General features: G+C 44.3%; 1 protein-coding gene across 3 annotated transcripts in view; it reads right to left on the bottom strand.

Annotated features, from left to right (window-relative positions):
- rad54b (RAD54 homolog B) overlaps window positions 1-24360 on the bottom strand; it is a 222473-nt gene that overhangs the window by 8656 nt on the left and 189457 nt on the right. For 2 of the 3 annotated variants that reach the window (XM_072251878.1, XM_072251885.1), the window contains 2 exons: window positions 23489-23750; window positions 12932-12998 (listed from right to left, as the gene is read on the bottom strand). In XM_072251878.1, the coding sequence (XP_072107979.1) occupies window positions 12932-12998; window positions 23489-23750 (329 nt within the window). Of the gene's footprint in view, window positions 1-8235; window positions 8385-12931; window positions 12999-23488; window positions 23751-24360 lie in introns of those variants that run through there. The other variant, XM_072251892.1, reaches the window with a different exon arrangement.

Genomic DNA, 24360 nt, shown 5'->3' with positions numbered 1-24360 from the left:
AAGTTTTTAAATAGTATCAGTTGCGTGTGTTTGTGTTCAAAAAGCAGAGATTTTGTCACTGATATTCGATGAGAACTAAGCAGTAGGAAACTTCAGAACTGTTTTGCTCACTGTGGTTTCAAGCATGAAGGTTTGGAGATTCCAGAAATGGCCAGGAGTGAAAAAGAAACGGTTTCACTACATCAACAAGTTAGTACCTACAAAATATTTGAAGGTTTAGACAATCATCTTGAATTTTACAAGAAAAATGAAGATTTGGGGGATGCAATAGTCAAAAGCATTGTATGGTAGTATTCCAGGGTTCCAATCAGTGTCGGGAGCATGATACTTCAAAGAGGTTACTCGCAGGTCGGCAAAGCTGGTATAAATGGAGAGCTTCGCGGACGTTCAGACACCCCAGAGGTCCAATCAGCATCAGGAGCAGAGCACTGCATATTAAATAGGTGTATAGAAGGGGCAAGCGGTCCAGCCATTGTTGGGAGTGGGCCAGCGATGGGAGAGGGTGCGTCAGGCTTTGACTGAAGAGGCTTCAACGAAAGGAGGCTGAGGTCAAAGAAACAGGCTAGAAGATTTGGTCTTGGTTGCCCATTGTACAGTGCAGGCAGGATGGCAGATATAGCAGTGGAATGCTCCTCCTGTAGGATGTGGAATTCATGGAACCTGATGGTCTCCCCGACGACTACACCTGCTGGAAATGCAGCCAACTCCAGCTCATGAAAGACCGCATTAAGGAGCTGGAGTTGGATGAACTGAGGATCACCCGGGAGGCAGAGCAATTGAGAATTAAGGCTTTTGAGCAGGTGGTTACACCCAGAGTGCAGAATTTGGAGCATAAAGGGGAAGGAAGTCAGTGCAGGGTCCCCCTGTGGCCATTCCACTCAGCAACAGGTATACCCCTTTGAATACTGCTGAGGGGAATGACCTATCTGGGCAAGGCAGCAGCAGCCAGACCAATAGCACTGTGGTCGGCTCTAAGCCTCAGAAGGGTTAGGTGAAGTCAGGCAGAGCAATAGCCATAGGGGACTCGATAGTAGGGGACAGGCAGGAAATTCTGTGGTAACAAAACAGACACCAGGAGAGTATGTTGCCTCCCAGGTGCTAGGGTCCAGGATGTCTCTGAGCGGTTGCAGAATATTCTTTAAGGGTGAGCACCTGAAGGTTGTGGTACATGTTGGTACCAATGACATAGACGGGAGAGAAGTAGAAGTCCTACGCAGTAAGTTCAGGGAGTTAGGAAGGAGGCTGAAGGGCAGGACCTCCAAGGTGCTAATCTCCAGATTACTCCCAGTGTCACGAGCTAGTGAAGGTCAGAACAGGAAGAGAGCGCAGATGGATGAGTGGCTGAGGAGATGGTGCACAGGGCAGGGTTTCAACTTCTTGGATCATTGGAACCATTTCTGGGGAAAAGGTGACCTGTTCAAGTGGGATGCTTTGCACCTGAACTGGAGGGGAGCCAATATTCTGGGGGGGCAGTTTGCTGATGCTATTGGGGAGGGTTTAAACTAGATTTGCAGGGGGGTGGGAACTGAAGTGAAGAAGCAGAGGATGAGGCGGTTGGCACACAAGTAATGACAGCGTAGGGAGTTTATGAGGAAGGATAGGCAGATGATAGAGCAGAGAGGCACTCACCCAGATGGTTTGAGATGTGTATCATAATGCAAGGAGTATCATAAACAAGGTGGTGAACGTAGAGCATGGATCAATGTGTGGAACTGTGACATTGTGGCCATTACAGAGATTTGGACGACTTAGGGGCAGGAATGGCTGCTGAGAGTTCCATGCTATAGCTGTTTCAAAATAGACAGGGAGGGAGGCAAAAGAGCGGGGAGGAGTGGCACTGCTAATCAAGGATAGAATCATGGCTGCAGAAAAGGAGGAAGACATGGAGGGATTGTCTATTGTGTCATTGTGGGTGGAAGTCAGAAACAGGAAGGGGGCAATAACTCTACCAAGTTTTTTTAACAGACCCCCCAACAGTAAAGAGACATCGAGGAGCAGATAGGAAAGCAGATTCTGGAACAGTGCGATAATAATAGGGTTGTTGTAATGGGTGACTTTAACTTTCTTTATATTGACTGCCATTTCCTTAGAGCAAGGGGTTTAGATGGAGTGGTGTTAGGTGTGTTCAGGAAGGTTTCGTAACGCAAAGTGTAGATAAGACAACTGGAGGAGAGGCTGTACTTGAGCTGGTATTGGGAAATGAACCTGGTTTACTGATAACACAAAAGATGGGAGAGGATACAATAGGGCCTTTTAAGAGACTCTTAGATAGGTACATGGAGGCCTGTCAGAGGTGACAGCGACATCAATAGGATGCAGAGCTGGGCTGAGACGTGGCAGATGGAGTTCAACCCAGATAAGTGTGAAGTGGTTAATTTTGGTAGGTCAAATTTGAAGACAGAATATAATATTAATGGTAAGACTCTTGGCAGTGTGGAGGATCAGCAAGATCTTGGGGTCTGTGTCCATAGGACACTCAAAGCTGCTGCATAGGTTGACAGCATTGTTAAGAAGGCGTATGGTGTGATGGCCTTCAACAACCGTGGGATTGAGTTCAAGAGCCGTGAGGTAATGTTACAGGTATATAAGACCTGAGTTAGACCACACTTGGAGTACTGTGTTCATTTCCGGTCACCTCATTACAGGAAGGATGTGGATACTATAGAGAAAGTGCAGAGGAGATTTACAAGGACGTTGCTTGGATTGGGGAGCGTGCCTTATGAGAATAGGTTGAGTAAACTTGGCCTTTTCTCCTTGGAGTGAAGGAGGATGAGAGGTGACCTGATAGATGTGTTTAAGATGATGAGAGGCATTGATCATGTGGATAACCAGAGGCTTTTTCCCAGGGCTGAAATGGCTAACATGAGGGGGCACAGTTTTAAGGTGCTTGGAAGCAGGTACAAGGGGGCTGTCAGAGGTAACTGAGTGGTGGGTGTGTGGAATGCACTGCCAGTGAAGGTGGTAGAGGCTGATACCATAGGGTCTTTTAAGAGACTCTTAGATAGGTACATGGAGCTTAGAAAAATCGAGGGCTATGCGGTGGGGAAATTCTAGGCAGTTTCTAGAGTAGGTTACATGGTCGGCACAACATTGTGGGCCGAAGGGCCTGTAATGTGCTGTAGATTTCTAAGTTCTATGATGGAATCCACCATCTGCACTAGGTGCCTGCATTGATTTTGTTTATTTACAGTCAAAGAACATGGCAGCGTACACTGGGTGAACTCCTCTGTTGAGTTCAATTGTTGACCTCTGTTGACCTCCTCTCAGGGTGTCTGACCCTCCAGGGGAGCAGTTGTAAAGTTTGATGGCCACAGGCAGGAATGACTTCCTATGACGCTCTGTGCTGCATCTCGGTGGAATGAGTCTCTGACTGAATGTACTCCTGTGCCCAACCAGCACATTATGTAGTGGATGGGAGACATTGACCAAGATGGCATGCAACTTGGACAGCATCCTCTTTTCAGACACCACCGTCAGAGAGTCCAGTTCCATCCCCACAACATCACTGGCCTTACGAATGCCTATTAACTATGCCTATGCCTTTTAACTATTTTCACGAAACTTTAGCTAATTTAGGCAGCTACTTAATTGGGCCAAGATGTACTGGTTCCAAAGCAACCCAAGTAACCGGAATCCACCAGTCATCAGGAATCAATCAGGTGTTGATGTAATACTGTGTGTTTATACTTCATGAAATACTATAACAATGTACTTACTGTACATGACATAAATACAACTTTTTCCTTCAACTTTTCTTCTGTCTCCTGGTTAAGGTGTAAATGAATATGTAAAATAGTGCTGAATATCAAACTGAATTCACACCTATAGGCAACAAAACATTACAGCCCAGTACAGGCTCTTTGGCCCACAATGTTGTGCCAACCTTTTAACCTACTCTTAGATCAATCTAATCCTTCCCTCCTTTGTAGCCCTCCATTTTTCTGTCATCCATCCATCCAAGAGTTTCTTAAATGTCTCTGGCTCTGCCTCCACCATAGTCCCTGGCAGTGTGTTCCATGCACCACCAATCTCTGTAAACATTTACTTCTGACATCCCCCTATATTTTCCTCATATCAGCTGAAAGTTATGCTTCATAGAAAAGAACAGGTAGAAGAACAACATCCATCCACCTATCTCGTCCACCCAGCCAAGATATTTACCAGGATCGCTGTGCACACGGGGCCCTTAGCAATATCGAGGATCACTCCCATCCATCCTGCAATATCTTTGACCTCCAACCATCAGGCAGGAGGTACCGTAGCATTAGAACAAGGAGTGTTTTGATGGGAAATAGCTTCTTCCCCCAGGCCATAAAACTACAGAACTCCCTGACACCTTCCACACCTCATCATGTATGAAGCTCCAGAAGTGTTATACAGTTTACTTTCTAACTTATGCTAAGTATAAACCTTCTGGATTTGTTAATTTACTTGTGTTAATATTACTTTTGGGCTGCCTGGTGGTGTAGTGGTATCAGCACTGGACTTCGAGATGGAGGGTCCTGAGTTCAAATCTGGCCGGGTCCCAGCCTGGGCAGTAGCAGTATCTGTGTGGGAGTGAGGCCTGGCAATCTGCTCTTGTATCTTGTCACAAAACCCTACAGACAACTACACTATCCTATGAGTCGATGGCAGCTCGACCACAAAAATAATACTACTTTATGTGTTCTGTGTGTGAGTTATATGTACTGTGTTGGTCTGGAGGAACAGTGTTTCATTTGGTAGTATACATGTGTACAGTTGAATGACAACAAACTTGAACAACAAAATAACCCAAGTGAATTTTTAAACTTGTGAAACAGAGTAGTGAAGATACTGCATTCAGATAAAATTAATAAAATTTAATCAGTTTAGTCAAAACTTAATAAGTAAAACAGTTATAAATGCTAATTCTATAAAACCAATGAAATGTCATGGAAAAAAAATAGAAAATGAGAATTTATAAAGGGACTCAATAACTACTTAACAGGGTTGTAGATGGTGACATCTATGTACGTTGGTAACAAACTTATTTTGAACTTTGAACATCATGCCAGTTCAGTTCAAAATCTGCAACTTTGTGATTCTAAGCTTCCGGATGTGATGGGTTGCACCCAGCAACAAAAAATCTGAGACAGATATGGATATATAAACCTGTCTACGTTTTCTAGTGATTTGTTGAAATGGAAAATAGCATTTTTTCAGCAAACTTCGATCATCCTTCAAACGCTAAAAATAACGGATCAGGTTTCCATACACAGGCAATCTTTTCCATTTATAATTCAATCTATGTACATTTATTAGAGCAAAGACCACTACAAGATTCCTTTCTAATAACACTCAAAAGTATTTTGGTTAAAAGGTTTCTAAATTTTGAAACTGTTTGGACATATAGCATGAAATATATCCAATTTAGTGCTCTGGTTTATCTGTTCATTAGCACAAATCCTGCCATCTTGTGGCCGGTTAGCGTAACTGATGTTATACAATCCTAATGATTTAGACCAGGGTTCCCAACCCTTTTTATGCCTTGGACCCCTACCATTAACCGAAGGGTCTGTGGACCACAAGTTGGAAACCCCTGATTTAGAACATAAGACATGGGAGCAGAATTAGGCCATTTGGTCCATCGTCTGCTCCATCATTCCATCACAGCTGATTTATTATCCCTCTAAACCCCATTCTCCTGCCTTCTTCCAGTAACCTTTGATGCCCTGGCTAATCAAGTACCTATCAACCTCTGCTTTAAATATACCCAGTGACTTGATCTCCACATCTGTCTAAACCTCTAATCCTAACAGCATCTGGTTAACTTCCTCTGCCCCCCTCCACATCCGTCCAGTACGTGTGCTTGCAACACTGTGTGTCTGACAGAGTGATCAGCAGCACTGGAGCTCCACAGGGGACTGTCTTGTCTCCCTTTCTCTTCACCATTTACACCTCGGACTTCAACTACTGCACAGAGTCTTGTCATCTTCAGAAGTTTTCTGATGACTCTGCCATAGTTGGATGCATCAGCAAGGGAGATGAGGCTGAGTACAGGGCTATGGTAGGAAACTTTGTCACATGGTGTGAGCAGGATTATCTGCAGCTTAATGTGAAAAAGACTAAGGAGCTGATGGTAGACCTGAGGAGAGCTAAGGTACCGGTGACCCCATTTCCATCCAGGGGGTCAGTGTGGACATAGTGGAGGATTACAATTACCTGGGGATACGAATTGACAATAAATTGGACTGGTCAAAGAACACTGAGGCTGTCTACAAGAAGGGTCAGAGCTGTCTCTATTTCCTGAGGAGACTGAGGTCCTTTAACATCTGCCGGACGATGCTGAGGATGTTCTACGAGTCTGTGGTGGCCAGTGCGATCATGTTTGCTGTTGTGTGCTGGGGCAGCAGGCTGAGGGTAGCAGACACCAACAGAATCAACAAACTCATTCGTAAGGCCAGTGATGTTGTGGGGATGGAACTGGACTCTCTGACGGTGGTGTCTGAAAAGAGGATATTCATAGTCATAGTCATATTTTATTGATCCCGGGGGAAATTGGTTGCATGCCACCTTGGACAATGTCTCCCATCCACTACATAATGTACTGGTTGGGCAGAATTAGGCCATTTGGTCCATCATCTGCTTCGTCATTCCATCATAGCTGATTTATTATCCCTCTAAACCCCATTCTCCTGCCTTCTTCCCATAACCTTTGATGCCCTGGCTAATCAAGTACCTATCAACCTCTGCTTTAAATACACCCAGTGACTTGATCTCCACATCTGTCTAAACCTCTAATCCTAACAGCATCTGGTTAACTTCTTCTGCCCCCTCTCCACATCCGTCCTGTAATGGGGCGACCAGAACTGAATGCAATAGTTTTATCTAATATAATTCGTTCTCCTGAAAGTCGAGAAACCTCTGCTTCTCAACACCTGCAGGAAAGTAAAGACAGGAATATTAACATCATCCTCAATCTGTTTTTTCAGATAAGGTGAGCTTTCGTTAACATTCTCATATACATATTTCAGTTAGTGATAGGAAACCAGAGGACAAAGAAAATACTCATAGAGTACAGCACAGAAACTGGCCCTTTGGCCCATCTAGTCCAGACCAAACATTTTAAATTGCCATTTCCCATTGACCTGCACCAGGACCATAGCCCTCCAATCCATGTACCTATCCAAACTTCTCTTATATGTTGAAATTAAACTCGCATGCAGCAGTTGTGCTGGCAGCGCATTTTACACTCACAGCACATTCTGAGTGGAAAAGTTCCGCTCATGTTCTCCTTAGACTTAGACCACAAGACATAGAAGCAGAATAAGATCATCTGGCCCATTGAGTCTGCTCCGCCATTCAATCACGGCTGATCCTTTTTTCTATCTCCTCCTTTACCCCAGTTCACGGAATTCTCCCCGTAACCTTTGATGCCATGTCCAATCAAGAACCTATCAATGTCTGCCTTAAGTACACCCAACAACCTGGCCTCCACGGCTGCATGTGGCAACAAATTCCACAAATTCACCACCCACTGGCTAAAGAAATTTCTCCACATCTCTGTTTTGAAAGGGTGCCCCTCTATCCTGAGGGTGTGCCCTCTCGTCCTAGACTCTCCCACGATGGGAAACATCCTTTCCACATCTACTCTGTCTAGCCTTTCAATATTCAAAAGGTTTCAATAAGATCTCCCCTCATCCATCTGAATTCCAGCGAGTACAGACCCAGAGCCATCAAACGTTCCTCGGATGATAACTCTTTCATTCCTGGAATCATCTTTGCGAACCTCCTCTGAACCCTCTCCAATGCCAGCACATCTCTTCTAAGATTAGAGGCCTAAAACTCTTCACAATACTCAAGGTGAGGCCTCAACAGTGCCTTATAAAGCCTCAGCATCATATCCTTGCTCTTGTATTCTAGACCTCTTGAAATGAATGCTAACATGGCATTTGCCTCCCTCACCACTGACTCAATCTGCAAGTTAACCTTTAGGATGTTCTGCACAGGGACTCCCAAGTTCCTCTGCATCTCATATTCCTGGATTTTCTCCCTGTTTAGAAAATTGTCTGCACATTTATTTCTACTATCCAAGTGCATGACCATGCATTTTCCAACATTGTATTTCATTTGCCACTTTCTTGCTCATTTTCCTAATCTGTCTAAGTCCTTCTGCATCCCACCTGTTCGAACAACACTACTTGCCCCTCAAATTTGAAAGGGACTTTCAAATCCCTTACTCACTCTTCCTTCAGTTAGTCCTGACGAAGGGTCTCGGCCTGAAACGTCGACTGCACCTCTTCCTAGAGATGCTGCCCGGCCTGCTGCATTCACCAGCAATTTTGATGTGTGTTGCTTGAATTTCCAGCATCTGCAGAATTCCTGTTGTTTGTCCCTCCACCAATCTTCATATTATCTGCAAACTTGTCAACAAAGTTGTCAACTAAGCCATCTATTCCATCATCTAAATCATTGATATACAGCATAAAAAGAAGTGGTCCCGATAACAACCCTGCCAAACACCACTAGTCACTGGCAGCCAACCAGAAAAGGATCCTTTTATTCCCACTCACTGCCTCCTACCATTCAGCCAATGCTCTAACCATGTTAGGAACTGTCCTGTAATGCCATGAGCTCTTAACTTGGTAAGCACCCTCATGTGTGGCACCTTGTCAAAGGCCTTCTGATAGTCCAAATATACAACATCCACTGCATCCCTTTATCTATCCTACTTGTAATCTCCTCGAAGAATTCCAACAAGATCGTCAGGCAGGATTTTCCCTGAAGGAAACCATGCTGACTTTGTACTATCTTGTTCTGTGTCACCAAGTACTCCATCACCTCACCCTCATCAATTCACTCTAACATCTTCTCAACCACTGAGGTCAGGCTAACAGGTCGATAATTTCCTTTCTGTTGCCTTCCTCCTTTCTTAAAGAGTGGAGTGACATTTGCAATTTTCCAATCCTCTGGCACCATGCCAGAGTCCAATGAATTTTGAAAGATCATTACTACTGCCACCACAATCTCTTTCGGAACCTTGTTGTTTGTCCATCATTGACATCGATGAGGACCTCGACACCATAATGGTGGTGTCGAGACTAGTGCATGATTTGGATTTAAGTGAGGGAGAGTTGCACAGCGTCAGCCTCACTCTCTCTTCCCAATTCCCATCTGGATCCAGTGGCAAGACAGAGTCTAGACGGCTGGAGATGGGACTAGGCGCAGTGGATGACCAGGATGTCTTCTGTGTCTTGTCCTGCTCTACACATTCCACGACGCTTGCAGAGACCGCCTTCTTGACCGTTGGACCTTCCATAGGTCTCGTCCGCTCAATCCGCCGGAGTCTGTCTTCACATGCTGGGATAGACAACTCCCTATCTCACTGAGGGCTTGAGACCCGTCGGCTACCCTCACCTGGTTTAGCCAGCTTGTCGAAGCCGTTGCCCGGGGTGTGGCCGCTGTCGCATGCAAACAGCTACGGGGAGCCACGGGTGAGAGCTGAGTGCCAGGTGGGGACCAAAGGTGGATTAACCGCCCTGAAAAGGACGTGACATGTTCCCCCACCAGAGGTGCTACCCCTCCCTGGCACCCCATACACCCTAAGGGTGCAGTTCATCTGGTCTTTCAGCTTTTTTGAGCCCCTTCTCTTTTGTAACAGTAACTGCACTTCACTTCATTCAAACACTACAACATCAGGCATACTGCTAGTGTCTTCCACAGTGAAGACTGATGCAAAATAATCACCTCGTTCAGCAGCCATCTCCTCGTCCCCCGTTATTATTTCTCCTACCTCATTTTCTAGCGGTCCTATATCCACTCTCACCTCTCTTTTATTTTTAACATACTTGAAAAAACTTTTACTATCCACTTCGATATTATTTGCTTTCATATTTCATCTTTTCCCTTCTAATGATTTTTTTAGGTCTTAAAAAATTTCGCAATCTTCTATATTCCCACTAATTTATACTTTGTTGTATGTCCTTTGTTTTGCTTTCACAATAGCTTTGACTTCTCTTGCCAGCCACGGTTGTACTATTTTACTATTTGATTATTTCTTCATTTTTGGAATACACATGTCCTGCACCTTCCTCATTTTTCCCAGAAATGCATGCCATTGCTGCTCTGCTGACATCCCTGCCAGCAGCTCCTTCCAATTTACTTTGACCAGCTCCTCTTTCATACCACTGTAATTTCCCTTACTCCACTGAAATACTGTTACATCAGACTTTACTTTCTCCCTATCAAATTTCAAGTTGAACACAATCATATTGTGATCATTGATTCCTAAGGGTTCTTTTACCTTAAGCTCCCTAATCGCCTCTGGTTCGTTACATAACACCCAATCCAGTATAGTTGATCCCCTAGTAGCTCAATGAGAAACTGCTCTAAAAAGCTATCTCTTAGGTTGTCAACAAACTCACTCTCTTGAGATACGTTATCAACCTGATTTTCCCATTCGACCTGCATGTTAAAATCTCCCATGACGACCATAACATTGCCAATTGACTCGCTTTTTCTATTTCCTGTTGTAACCTGTGATCCACCACCCAGCCACTGTTGGGAGGCCTGTATATGACTGCCATCAATGTCCTTTTACCCTTGCAGTTTCTTAACTCAACCCACAAAGATTCAACATCTTCCGATCCCATGTCACATCTTTCTGCTGATTTGATGCCATTCTTTACCAGTAGAGCCACACCACCCCCTCCGCCTACCTTCCTATCCCTCCAATATAACGTGTAAGCTTGGACATTCAGCTCCCAACTACAACCATCCTTCAGCCACAACATCATACCTGGCAATCTGTAATATTGCAACAAGATCATCCACCTCATTTCTTATACTACGTGCATTTCGATACAACACCTTGAGTATCATATTTGCTATCCTTTCTGACTCTGCATCCCTAATGAATTGATACTCAGCCTGATAGCTGCAACTAAGTCCTATCATCTGCCTGCCCTTCCTGACAATCTGACCGCACGCTATCTTTGCTTTTTTACCATCTGTCCTTCCCTGAGTCCCTTCATTCCAGTTTCCACCCCCCCCCCGCCAAATTACTTTAAACCCTCCCTAACAGCTCTAACAAACCTGCCCGTGAGGATATTGCCCCCCCCCCGGGTTCAGGTGCAACCCGTCACTTCTGAAGAGGTCATACTTTCCCCAGAAGAGATCCCAGTTATCCAAGAACCTGAAGCCCTGCCCTCTGCACCAGCTTCTCAGCCACGCAATTATTTGCCAAATCATCCTGTTTCTACCCTCACTGGCACGTGACACAGGTAGCAATCCAGAAATTACTACCCAGGAGGTCCTGCTTCTCAGCTTTCTACCTAGCTCTCTAAATTCTCATTTCAGGACCTCGTTGCTTTTCCTTCCTATGTTATTGGTACCAATACGTAACAAGACAACTGGCTGCTCCGTCTCCCTCTCCAAAATGTTGTCGATGCGATCTGAGGCATCCCTGGCCCTGGCACCAGGGAGGCAACATACCATCCGGGTATCCCGTTCACATCCACAGAATCTCCTGTCTGTTCCCCTCACTATTGAGTCCCCTATCACTACCGCTCCCTTCTTCTCTCCCTTTCCCTTCTGCACCATGGACCCATGCTCAATGCCTGTAATCCGGTCGCCATGGCATTCCCCCGGGAGGTCATCCCCCACCAAAGTATCCAAAGCAGTACACTTGTTTTTGAGGGGAATGGCCACAGGGGTGCTCTGCTCTAACTGCCTATTTCCATTTCTCCTGACAGTCACTCAGCTGCTCACCTCCTGCAACTTATCACCTTTCACCCTTAACCCATGACCTCTAGTTGTAGTCTCACCCAGCCTCAGTGAAAAAAGGCTGCTTGCATTTACCCTATCTATACCCCTCATATTTTGGTGTACCTCGGTCAAATCTCCCATCAGTCTTCTATGTTCTAGGGAATAAAGTTTCTACCTATTCAATCTTTCCTTGTAACTCAGGTCGTCCAGTTGCAGACTGAGACTGAGGTGAGAGTTCCTCCAGATTTTTCTGCTGATCAACAGAACTGAACTTATATCCCCGGCTTCCCTGAAAATCTGAAATTCTATTGATCCCTGTAGTAGAGCAGAGAGCACAACATTTCACAGTGCTGGCGCTCTTGATTGGCATTCCAATTCCTGCTGCTGCTTGTAAGGAATTTGAATGTTCTCCCTGTAACCGGGTGGGTTTCCTCCGGGAGCTCATTTCCTCCGGGAGCTCGTTTCCTCCCACATTTCAAAGATGTACGGGTTAGTAAATTGTGGGTATGCTATGTCGGCATTGGAAGTGGCCCCCAGCCCCCAGATTCCCATCTGTGTTGGTCGTTGACACAAACGCACAGTTCACTGTATATTTTGATGCACGTGCAACAAATCCTGTCTTTGAATACACTTGGTGACCGAGTCTCCACACCATTCTCAGCCTGAAAATTCCAAAGATTCACAATCCTCTAGGAGAAGAAATTTCCTTTCAAGTCTGATGACTAATGTTATGACAAATACCCTTGTTCGAGATGTCTCTCCAAGAATTGTTACCTTGTTGTTGTGGAGAGGCCTGTGAGTTCCTCAGATCCCAAGATCGATGCTGTCTGGAGTTCAGCCATCTGGCACTTAGCTCCTGGTAGGGCCACCCATGGAGGTAAGTCAAGGTGGTGGTTCCAAACAGCAATCCAACCAAGTCCTCAACAGTGGAGCTGGCAGAAGGTGATGACACATCACAACGGCAGTAAAGGTGAAGGATCCCCAGTCGTATTGCATTCCATATTTAATGCAGCAGTTGATAGGTTCTTGATTAGTCAGGGTGTGAAAGGTTATGGGGAGAATGGGATTGGGAGGGATAATAAATCAGCCATGATGGAATGGTGGAGCAGACCTGATAGGCCAAGTGGCCTAATTCTGTTCCTATGTCTTATGGTATTTGGGGAAGTGCATTCAGATAACAAATATCATAGTTAGACAAACAAACCTGTAGTTAGTAGTCGGTAAATGTGCACAGGCCTCCTTTGACCATCTCTCCAGACTCTGGCCATTGCCTTCAGAAAGAAAAACGCAATTAACTTAAAATTCAACTGGGACAAAAGCAACAACTGAATAGTTCAGTCTCTACCATAGTCAGATTAAAAATTGTATTTTAAACTTCCAATTACCTTTGGCACAGTGCACCTTTTAAAATATAATGGTGTTTAATAAGTCTGTGTGCACAGACAATGAAGCTCCAATAGATAGTGCTTTAGGTCAGCGGTCCCCAACCACCGGGCCGCAAAGCATGCGCTACCGGGCTGCGAGGAAACGATATGATTTGGCGATATGAGTCAGCTGCACCTTTCCTCATTCCCTGTCACGCCCACTGTTGAGCTTGAACACACGCAAGGTCATTACCCGCGCGTCATCCACGTCAGCGCAGGAAGGAGATCAACTCCTCGAGCTTGCAAATGACGGTGGGCTGAAAAGTATGTTTGACATAACATCTCTGCTGGCATTCTGGATCAAAGTCAAGGCTAAATATCCTGAGAGAGCCACGAAAGCACTGAAAACGTTGCTTCCATTTCCAACATATCTCTGCAATGAATGCAACGAAAACTAAATTGCGGAATAGAGTGGACATAAGGAACCCCCTTCGAGTATCGCTGTCTCCCATCACCCCTCGATGGCACCGTCTTGTTGCAGGGAAACAAGCCCAGGGCTCCCACTGATTCAGTGATATTGGTGTGTTGCAATGATTTTAAATGTTCATATGGGGAAAATATGCACTGTGTGTTTAATATCCAAACGTTACTTAAAATGTTATGATGCTATTGACTTATAAGTGACTTATATAACCATATAACAATTACAGCACGGAAACAGGCGATCTCGGCCCTTCTAGTCTGAGTCGGACGCTTATTCTCACCTAGTCCCACCAACCTGCACTCAGCCCATAACTCTCCATTCCTTTCCTGTCCATATACCTATCCAATTTTTCTTTAAATGATAATATCGAACCTGCCTCTACCACTTCTACTGGAAGTTCGTTCAACACTTACTTCAAGCTCCCCTGTCCTCCCCTGATAATTGACTTAACACTATGTTCATGTGAGGAAAATATGCGCTGTGTGTTTAATATTAAATTCGTTAGATAAACCCTTTTAGAAATGAAATTGAGTGTATTAGCTACTTATCACCTATATTCCGGTCGTGATTAACAACCCCCCCCGAACAGAATCGCCAAAAATGATTTGTAGAAAAAAATCGGCATATACACAGATGCGCACTGTGCCCGTGCAAGGCTCCATGGTCATGGTAGTCTTTCTCGGGGTAAACACAATATATTGACTGCTACCCTTGTCCGTTGGCAACCCTACCCCGCCCCCCCCGGTTGGCCGGTCCGCAAGAATATTGTCGATATTAAACCGGTCCGCAGTGCAAAAAGGTTGGGGACCTCTGCTTTAGGTAATCGCATTCAAGTTCATTGTCATCTGAGTGTACAGGCGGCACGGTGGCGTGGTGGTTTGTACAATGCTTTACATTTTAGGTGACCCGGGTTCAATTCTCATTGCTGCCTGTCAGGAGTATATACATTCTCCCATGGCCATGAGGGTTTCCTCCTGCAGACGTACCGGTCGGTAGGTTAATTGGTTCATTAGTCATTGTAAATTGTCCTGTGACTCGGCTAGGATGAAATCAGGGATTGCTGGGTTGTACAGCTCGAAGAGCCTTAGGGGCCAATTCCTCGCTTTATCTAAATAAATAAAATACAGCACTGTGCAAACATCTTAGGCACATATACATAGCTAGGATACCTAAGACTTTTGCACAGTACTGTAAATTGGTTAAAATTGGAAGGTGGCTGGAAAACAGAAAGAAGAGTACTTAGCTTTTTATTAGCTCAGTAGTGTTATTTCATGACTGGAAAGACATAATATACAGTACTGTGCAAAAGTCTTATGCAGCCTGGCTATGTATATGTGCCAAAGACTTTTGCACAGTACTGCATACAAAACCAATTAAACAACATTTCTCTGGAGCACATATATCATACACATAGAATGAAATATTAGAAACATAGAAAACTTACAACGCAGAGTTGTGCTGAACATGTCCCTACCTTAGAAATTACTAGGCTTACCCACAGCCCTCTATTTTTCTAAGCTCCATGTACCTATCCAAAAGTCTCTTAAAAGACCCTATTGTATCCGGCTCCACCACCGTTGCCGGCAGCCCATTCCACGCACTCACTACTCTCTATGAGTTAAAAACTTACCCCTGACATCTCCACTGTACCTACTCCCCAGCACCTTAAACCTGTGTCCTCTTGTGGCAACCATTTCAGCCCTGGGAAAAAGCCTCTGACTATCCACACGATCAATGCCTCTCATCATCTTATACACCTCTGTCAGGTCACCTCTCATCCTCCATCACTCCAAGGAGAAAAAGCCTAGTTCACTCAACCTATTCTCATAAGGCATGCTCCCCAATCCAGGCAACATCCTTCTAAATCTCCTCTGCACACTTTCAATGATTTCCGCGTCCTTTCTGTAGTGAGGTGACCAGAACTGAGCACAGTACTCCAAGTGGGGTCTGACCAGGGTCCTATATAGCTGCAACATTACCCCTCGGCTCCTAAATTCAATTCCATGATTCATGAAGGCCAATACACTGTACGCCTATTACCATAGCAAGTTAATAAAATCTAATTCAAAATGCATGTGCAGTGTGCAGCGCAGGTAAACAGTAAACAGCTCGCTGTTCTAGTGATGAGACCTCGGTGCTGGCAGGGTAGTCATTAGTCTCACAGTCCGAGGGAAGAAACTGTTGTCCAGTCTGGCAGTTCTAGTCCTGGTGTTCCTGTACCTACTTCCTGATGGTAGTAGGTCAAAGAGATTGTAGGATGCATGGCAGTCATAGAGTCATCGAGAAGTACAGTACAGAAACAGGCCATTCGGTCCATCAAGTATATGCTGAAACTATTTAGACTGCCTACTCACATTGACCTGCACTGGGACCCTAGCCCTCCAACCACTACCATCCATGTATCTATCCAAATTTCTCTCAAACGCTGACATCGAACTCGCATGCACCACTTGTGCTGGCAGCTCGTTCCACACTCTCACCACTCTCTGAGTGAAGAAATTTCCCCTCATGCTCCCCTTAAGTTTCTTCAGATACTTAAAGTGTAAAAGAGAGGCGACAGTGGACATCAGAACGCTGGAAAACGATGCTGGAGAGGTAGTAATGGGGGACAACAAAATAGTGGACAAACTGAATAAGTATTTTACATCTGTCTTCACTGCGGAAAACACCAACATTATCATGGAAGCTCCAGGTGTCAGGGGACACGAAGTGTATGAAGTTATCATTACTAGAGAGAAAGCTCTTGGGAAACTGTAAGTTCTAAAGGTAGATAAGTCACCTGGACCGGATGGTGTAACATAGAAACATAGAAAATAGGTGCAGGAGTAGGCCATTCGGCCCTTCAAGCCTGCACCGCCATTTATTATGATCATGGCTGATCATCCAACTCAGAACCCCGCCCCAGCCTTCCCTCCATACCCCCTGACCCCCGTAGCCATAAGGGCCATATCTAACTCCCTCTTAAGTATAGCCAATGAACCGGCCTCAACTGTTTCCTGTGGCAGAGAATTCCACACATTCACCACTCTCTGTGTGAAGAAGTTTTTCCTAATCTCAGTCCTAAAAGGCTTCCCCTTTATCCTCAAACTGTGACCCCTCATTCTGGACTTCCCCAACATCGGGAACAATCTTCCTGCATCTAGCCTGTCCAATCCCTTTAGGATTTTATACGTTTCAATCAGATCCCCCCTCAATCTTCTAAATTCCAATGAGTACAAGCCTAGTTCATGTAGTCTTCATATGAAAGTCCTGCCATCCCAGGAATCAATCTGGTGAACCTTCTTTGTACTCCCTCTATGGCAAGGATGTCTTTCCTCAGATTAGGGGACCAAAACTGCACACAATACTCCAGGTGTGGTCTCACCAAGGCCTTGTACAACTGCAGTAGTACCTCCCTGCTCCTGTACTCGAATCCTCTCGCTATAAATGCCAGCATACCATTCGCCTTTTTCACCGCCTGCTGTACCTGCATGCCCACTTTCAATGACTGGTGTATAATGACACCCAGGTCACGTTGCACCTCCCCTTTTCCTAATCGACCACCATTCAGATAATAATCCGTTTTCCTATTTTTGCTACCAAAGTGGATAACTTCACATTTATCCACATTAAATTGCATCTGCCATGAATTTGCCCACTCACCCAACCTATCCAAGTCACCCTGCATCCTCTTAGCATCCTCCTCACAGCTAACACTGCCGCCCAGCTTCGTGTCATCCGCAAACTTGGAGATGCTGTATTTAATTCCCTCATCCAAGTCATTAACATATATTGTAAACAACTGGGGTCCCAGCACTGAGCCTTGCGGTACCCCACTAGTCACTGCCTGCCATTCTGAAAAGGTCCCGTTTATTCCCACTCTTTGCTTCCTGTCTGCTAACCAATTCTCTATCCACATCAATACCTTACCCCCAATACCGTGTGCTTTAAGTTTGCACACTAGTCTCCTGTGTGGGACCTTGTCAAAAGCCTTTTGAAAATCCAAATATACCACATCCACTGGTTCTCCCCTATCCACTCTACTAGTTACATTCTCAAAAAATTCTATGAGATTCGTCAGACATGATTTTCCTTTCACAAATCCATGCTGACTTTGTCCGATGATTTCACCGCTTTCCAAATGTGCTGTTATCACATCTTTGATAACTGACTCCAGCAGTTTCCCCACCACCGACGTTAGGCTAACCAGTCTATAATTCCCCGGTTTTTCTCTCCCTCCTTTTTTAAAAAGTGGGGTTACTTTAGCCACCCTCCAATCCTCAGGAACTAGTCCAGAATCTAACGAGTTTTGAAAAATTATCACTAATGCATCCACTATTTCTTGGTCTACTTCCTTAAGCACTCTGGGATGCAGACCATCTGGCCCTGGGGATTTATCTGCCTTTAATCCCTTCAATTTACCTAACACCAATTTTACCTGCCATGTGCTGGGAGATGAAGGATACCACTTTGTGGAATCGTTTTACGACCTCCACCTTGTGAGATATAGTTGCTTTGTTTTCAGTGTTTCAAAGAAGACACAATGATGCTTCAGGTAATCTGCAGGACTAGAGATCATTTCCAAATAAGAAATTATTTGGGAGATGTTCTTTGATAAAACATAACATGCAGGTTTGTGAATGTTGGGGTTGGTGCCTGCCTGGAGTGATTGGACCTGGTTACTGAAAAGAACAAAGAGCCATAAATTACCAACTGTCACTTGCTGGGAAGAGGGCAATAAATTAATGCTGGCCTGGAGCAGAGCCAATAAAAAGGTGTTGGAGGTCAGACACATGACCTGCAGCCGATGACGCTGGAATGCAATATTTATACTGGGAAGGAACAAGTGTAAAAGTGGACACTAGGAGTGTGCTGTCAGCAATAAATCTCTCAAGAAACCCACCATCACAAGGAAGAGCCCCCACACCAGAGGCTGGGTGAAGAAGGGATCAATCATCTGGCCAACAGAGATCCTCTATTCCAGTGTTATAAATTGGACAAGTGATCTGAGTGAGTATTGGTACAGAGGGAAGAGTAGAATTCACGTTCTAAGTTGTTGGCCTGGGGTCAACGCAGTTATGTTGTTGTTTGTGCAGAGATGATGAACTGTGAGCTTCGATTAATTACGAGTTGCGTAGTGAATTTCCTAACCTAGTTCCGTTAACAAACGGTCAACACCATGAGACCATAAGATATAAGAGCAGAATTAGATAATTCAGCCCATTGAGTCTACTCCACCATTTCATCATGGCTGATCTATTTTCCCTCTTAAACGCACTCTTCTGCCTTTCCCATAACCTTTCACACCCTGTCTAATCGAGACCCTAGCTGGCTGGTGGTGAAGTGGCATCCTTACTGGAATTTGAGGCAGGTGGTCCAGGGTTCGAATCTGGCCGTCTTCTTGCATGCTTTCTATCCATGTTGAGAATCAAGCTAGCAACATGATGCACCATAGAGGAGAACAACGTAATCAAGACCCTATCAACCTTCACCTTAAATACACCCAGTGACCTGGCCTCCACAGCTGACTGTGGCAATGAATTCCACAGATTCACCACACTCTGGATAAAGCAATTCCTCCTCATCTTTGTTCTAAATGCACGTCCCTCTCTTCTGAGGCTGTGCGCTCTGATTCTACACTCTCCCACTATAGGAAACATCCTCTCTGCATCCTCTCTATCTACACCTCTCAATATTCAGTAGGCTTCAATGAGATCCCCCCACCCCCTCATTTTTCTGAATTCCAATGGGTACAGGCCCAGAGCCATCAAACATATGATAATGCTTTCATTCCCGGAATCATTCTCATGAAACTCCTCTGAACCCTCTCCAATGTCAGCACATACTTTCTTAGATATGGGGCCCAAAACTGCTCACAATACTCTAAGTGAGCCTCACTAGTGCCTTACAAAGCCTCAGCTTTACATTCCTACTTTTATATTCTAGTCCCTGTGAAATGAATGCTGTTGTTCCACTTGCCTTCCTCACCACCGACTCATCCTACAAGTTAAGCTTTAAGTAATCCTGCACGTTAGATTTTTGAATTTTCTGCCAGTTTAGAAAATAGTCTACACTTTTGTTTCTTCTACCAAAGTGCATGATCATACACTTCCTGACACTTTATTCCATCTGCCACTTCTTTGCCCATTCTCCTAATCTGTCTAAGTCCTTCTGCAGCCTCTCTACTTCTTCAACACTACCAATTCCCTCCACTAAAATGCCATCAATTCTGTCATCCAAATCATTGACATATAATGTAAAAAGAAATGGTCCCAACACTGATTCCAGCAGACCACTAGTCACTGGCAGCCAAACAGAAAAGGCTCCCTTTATTAGAAACATAGAAACATAGAAAATAGGTGCAGGAGTAGGCCATTCGGCCCTTCGAGCCTGCACCGCCATTTATTATGATCATGGCTGATCATCCAACTCAGAACACCGCCCCAGCCTTCCCTCCATACCCCCTGACCCCCGTAGCCATAAGGGCCATATCTAACTCCCTCTTAAATATAGCCAATGAACTGGCCTCAACTGTTTCCTGTGGCAGAGAATTCCACAGATTCACCACTCTCTGTGTGAAGAAGTTTTTCCTAATCTCGGTCCTAAAAGGCTTTCCCCCTATCCTCAAACTGTGACCCCTCGTTCTGGACTTCCCCAACATCGGGAACAATCTTCCTGTATCTAGCCTGTCCAATCCCTTTAGGATCTTATACGTTTCAATCAGATCCCCCCTCAATCTTCTAAATTCCAACGAGTACAAGCCCAGTTCATCCAGTCTTTCTTCATATGAAAGTCCTGCCATCCCAGGAATCAATCTGGTGAACCTTCTCTGTACTCCCTCTATGGCAAGGATGTCTTTCCTCAGATTAGGGGACCAAAACTGCACATAATACTCCAGGTGTGGTCTCACCAAGGCCTTGTACAACTGCAGTAGTACCTCCCTGCCCCTGTACTCAAATCCTCTCGCTATAAATGCCAGCATACCATTCGCCTTTTTCACCGCCTGCTGTACCTGCATGCCCACTTTCAATGACTGGTGTATAATGACACCCAGGTCTCGTTGCATCTCCCCTTTTCCTAATCGGCCACCATTCAGATAATAATCTGTTTTCCTATTTTTGCCACCAAAGTGGATAACTTCACATTTATCCACATTAAATTGCATCTGCCATGAATTTGCCCACTCACCCAACCTATCCAAGTCACCCTGCATCCTCTTAGCATCCTCCTCACAGCTAACACTGCCACCCAGCTTCATGTCATCCGCAAACTTGGAGATGCTGCATTTAATTCCCTCATCCAAGTCATTAATATATATTGTAAACAACTGGGGTCCCAGCACTGAGCCTTGCGGTACCCCACTAGTCACCGCCTGCCATTCTGAAAAGGTCCCGTTTATTCCCACTCTTTGCTTCCTGTCTGCTAACCAACTCTCCACCCACACCAATACCTTACCCCCAATACCGTGTGCTTTAAGTTTGCACACTAATCTCCTGTGTGGGACCTTGTCAAAAGCCTTCTGAAAATCCAAATATACCACATCCACTGGTTCTCCCCTATCCACTCTACTAGTTACATCCTCAAAAAATTCTATGAGATTCGTCAGACATGATTTTCCTTTCACAAATCCATGCTGACTTTGTCCTCACCCTTTGCCTCCTGCCAATCAGCCACTGCTTTATCCAGTCCTCCAGAACCATTCCAGAATTTACTGATTCTTGAAAGATCATTACTAAAGCCTCCACAATCGCTTCAGTTACCTCTTTCAGAACTCCAGGTCCATCTGATTCAATTGACTTATCTACCTTCTGACCTTTCATCTTCCCAGGAACCTTCTCTATAGTTATAGCAATTGCACTTACTTCTGCCCCCTAACACTCTTGAACTTCAGGCATATTGCTAGTGCCTTCTATAGTGAAGACTGGTGCAAAATACTTATTCAGTTTGTCCACCATTTCATTGTCCCCCATTACTACCATAGTTTTCCAGTGATATGATATCTACTCTCACCTCTCTTTCACTCCATATTTCTGGAAAAAACTTATGGTACCCTCTTTAATATAATTGGTTAGCTTACCTTCATACTTCATCTTTCTCTCTTTATGGATTTTAGTTGCCTTCTGTTGGTTTTTAAAAGCTTCCCCATCCTCTAACTTCCCACTAATTTTTGCTCTATTATATGCCCTCTCTTTTGCTTTTATTTTTGACATCCCTTGTCAGCCTGCCTTTAGAATACTTCCTGTTCTTTGGATTCATCAGCTGTGAGACAGGGGGAGCCTACTACATGGGCAACAGCTGGCTCTCCATATTGTACTGGCCTGGCTTACGTATCACGTAGACAGCTGGGACGCAGTATTCAAAGTCGACCCTGACCAACGGAGGTGTTGAACCACAAATTAACTTGAAATTCATTAATAAAGTTTATTGTATTTATGTAATAACTAACGTCACAAAGCAAGTATTTGAAATTATTTTCTAGAACATTGAACAGGAACGGTCCCTTTGGTCCACAATGTTGTGCTGAACCAATTAAATTAGTAATCAAATAGCCAACTAAACCAGAAGCTTAATCACAATCAGAATCAGGTTTAATACCACTGGCACAAGTCGTGAAACTTGTGGTTTTGCAGTAATAGTATATTATGATAAATAATAAAAAACCTATATATATAAAAAACTAGTAAGTAGTGCGAAGGTGAGCAAACATGGAAAAAGAAAAAACTAATCCCTTCTACCTACACAATGTCCATATCTTTCAATTTTCCTCACATTCATACGTTATCTTAAACGTCTCTTAAAAGTTTCTAATGTATCTGCCTCTACCACCACCCCAGGCAGCGCATTCCAGGTACCCATCACTCTTGGTGTAAAAAACTTACTCCTCACATCTCCTTTGAAACAACGCCCTTTCACCTTAAATGCATGCCCTCTGGTATCAGACATGTCAATCCTGGGAAAAAGGTATTGTCTGTCTACTCTGTGTATGTCTTTCCGAATCTTATTCTCATAATCTCATAATCCAATTTTGCAGCAATTTTATCCAAAGCTAATTTATTAAATCATATTGTGGTTTCTAATCTGAACAGTTAAGGGATTAGCCAATTTATACTCTTGCTGAAGTTTATGCAATCTTCATTGTCACCAAAGAAGAACTTTATTCCCAAGAGCCTAGAAGATTGAGGTAATATTTTACAGAGGTATATAAAATTCTGAGAGATATAGGTAGGGAAAATGCAGGCAGGCTTTTTCCACTGAAGCTGGGTGAGACTAGAGTCATAGAGTACTACAGCACAAAAACAGGACCTTTGGCCCATCTAATCCATCTATTACTTTGCCTAGTTCCACCAGCCTGCACTCAGATCATCTCCCTCCATACCCCTCTCATCCATGTTCCTATCCAAATTTCTCTGACATGTTGAAATCAGATCTGCATCCACCACTTCCGATGGCAGCTGGTTCCACACTCTCACCACCCTCTGAATGAAGAAGTTCTCTCTCAGGTTCCCCTTAAACATTTCATCTTTCACCCTTAACCTATGTTGGAAACGTGGAGACTACATTGGGATCAGGAAGAATACCTGGCCAGCACAGACTCCGTTTCCCGGACATTACCTTTTCTCTTCTGACTGTTCATGGAGGCTTAGGGAAATCCAGTGGGTGTGCTCATAGGTATTTAGTTGTGTAAATTCATGTGTTTTATGAACTGATCCAATAAAGGTACTTGCCAATAAATACAGATTCTCTCTGTGCCTGAATGATCATTATTGTTGAGAGTTAATACTTGAGGGTTGATCCCTGTAGCATGGTCTATATTTATTTTCTATGCTCTACAAATTACAAAAAGCTTCAGTCTTCAGTGGTTATGAAGTATTTACTACAGTTCTCATCTTCTACCTGAGCATCATTTCAAACACAAATGTCAATTAAACGTCACCTGAACATCATTTGCTGGATTCCAGTCGATATCATACAGAACCAATCGAGATGCTCCGATCAGATTTAATCCAACTCCGCCTGCCTTTGAACTGAGTAAGAAGACAAAGTGCTGGCTGTGCTTGCTGTTGAACGATTCCACAATATGCTGTCGATGGCTGACAGGGGTTTGTCCATCCAATCGGGTGTAGCTGTATCCAGAGGACTTGCACATTTCTTGCAAGAGGTCCAGCGTCTGAGTGTAGTTTGAAACAAGCACAACTCTGCAACAGGAGAAATTAAAACAAGCAATTTAAACGCCAAGTCAGATTAAAAAGATGAGGGTGTCAAGGCCAAGGGCGAACGACAAACCAGTGTACAGGTCACTACAACGTGAGATCTTACCCGTCTCAGTGCTGAACTGAGCCTACAGCTGTGGCCTGCAGTCATCAGCACCCATTTCAGCACTGAAATGGCTCCACGGCTGTGGCCTGCAGCTATCAGGCTCCTGGACCAGTTACCTCCGTGGCTGTGAACTCACTTTCAGGGAGTCTGCAGTTCATATTCTGTCATTTTTTTTTATTGTTTGCTGATTCTTTTTCTTTCTTTTTCACACAGTGAATGTTTGTGGTGTGGAGTTTTTAGTGGATTCTATTGTGATTTTTATACACTGTACATTTGAACTTTCTGAAGCCCCCATATTAATAGTGTACTGTGTGAGAGCATTTCATACAAAACCTGACTGGCATTTTTATAAACATATACGATAGGATACACTCAATGGCCATTTTATTCAGTACACCTGCTTATTAATGCAATTATCTAATCAGCCAATCATGTGGCAGCAACTCAATGCATGAATGCACGCAGACTTGGTCAAGAGGTTCAGTTGTT

The sequence above is a fragment of the Mobula birostris genome, chromosome 1, assembly GCF_030028105.1.
Source record: "Mobula birostris isolate sMobBir1 chromosome 1, sMobBir1.hap1, whole genome shotgun sequence".
NCBI classification, from domain to species: Eukaryota; Metazoa; Chordata; class Chondrichthyes; order Myliobatiformes; family Myliobatidae; genus Mobula; species Mobula birostris.
This window is presented reverse-complemented; position numbering and strand designations above follow the sequence as displayed.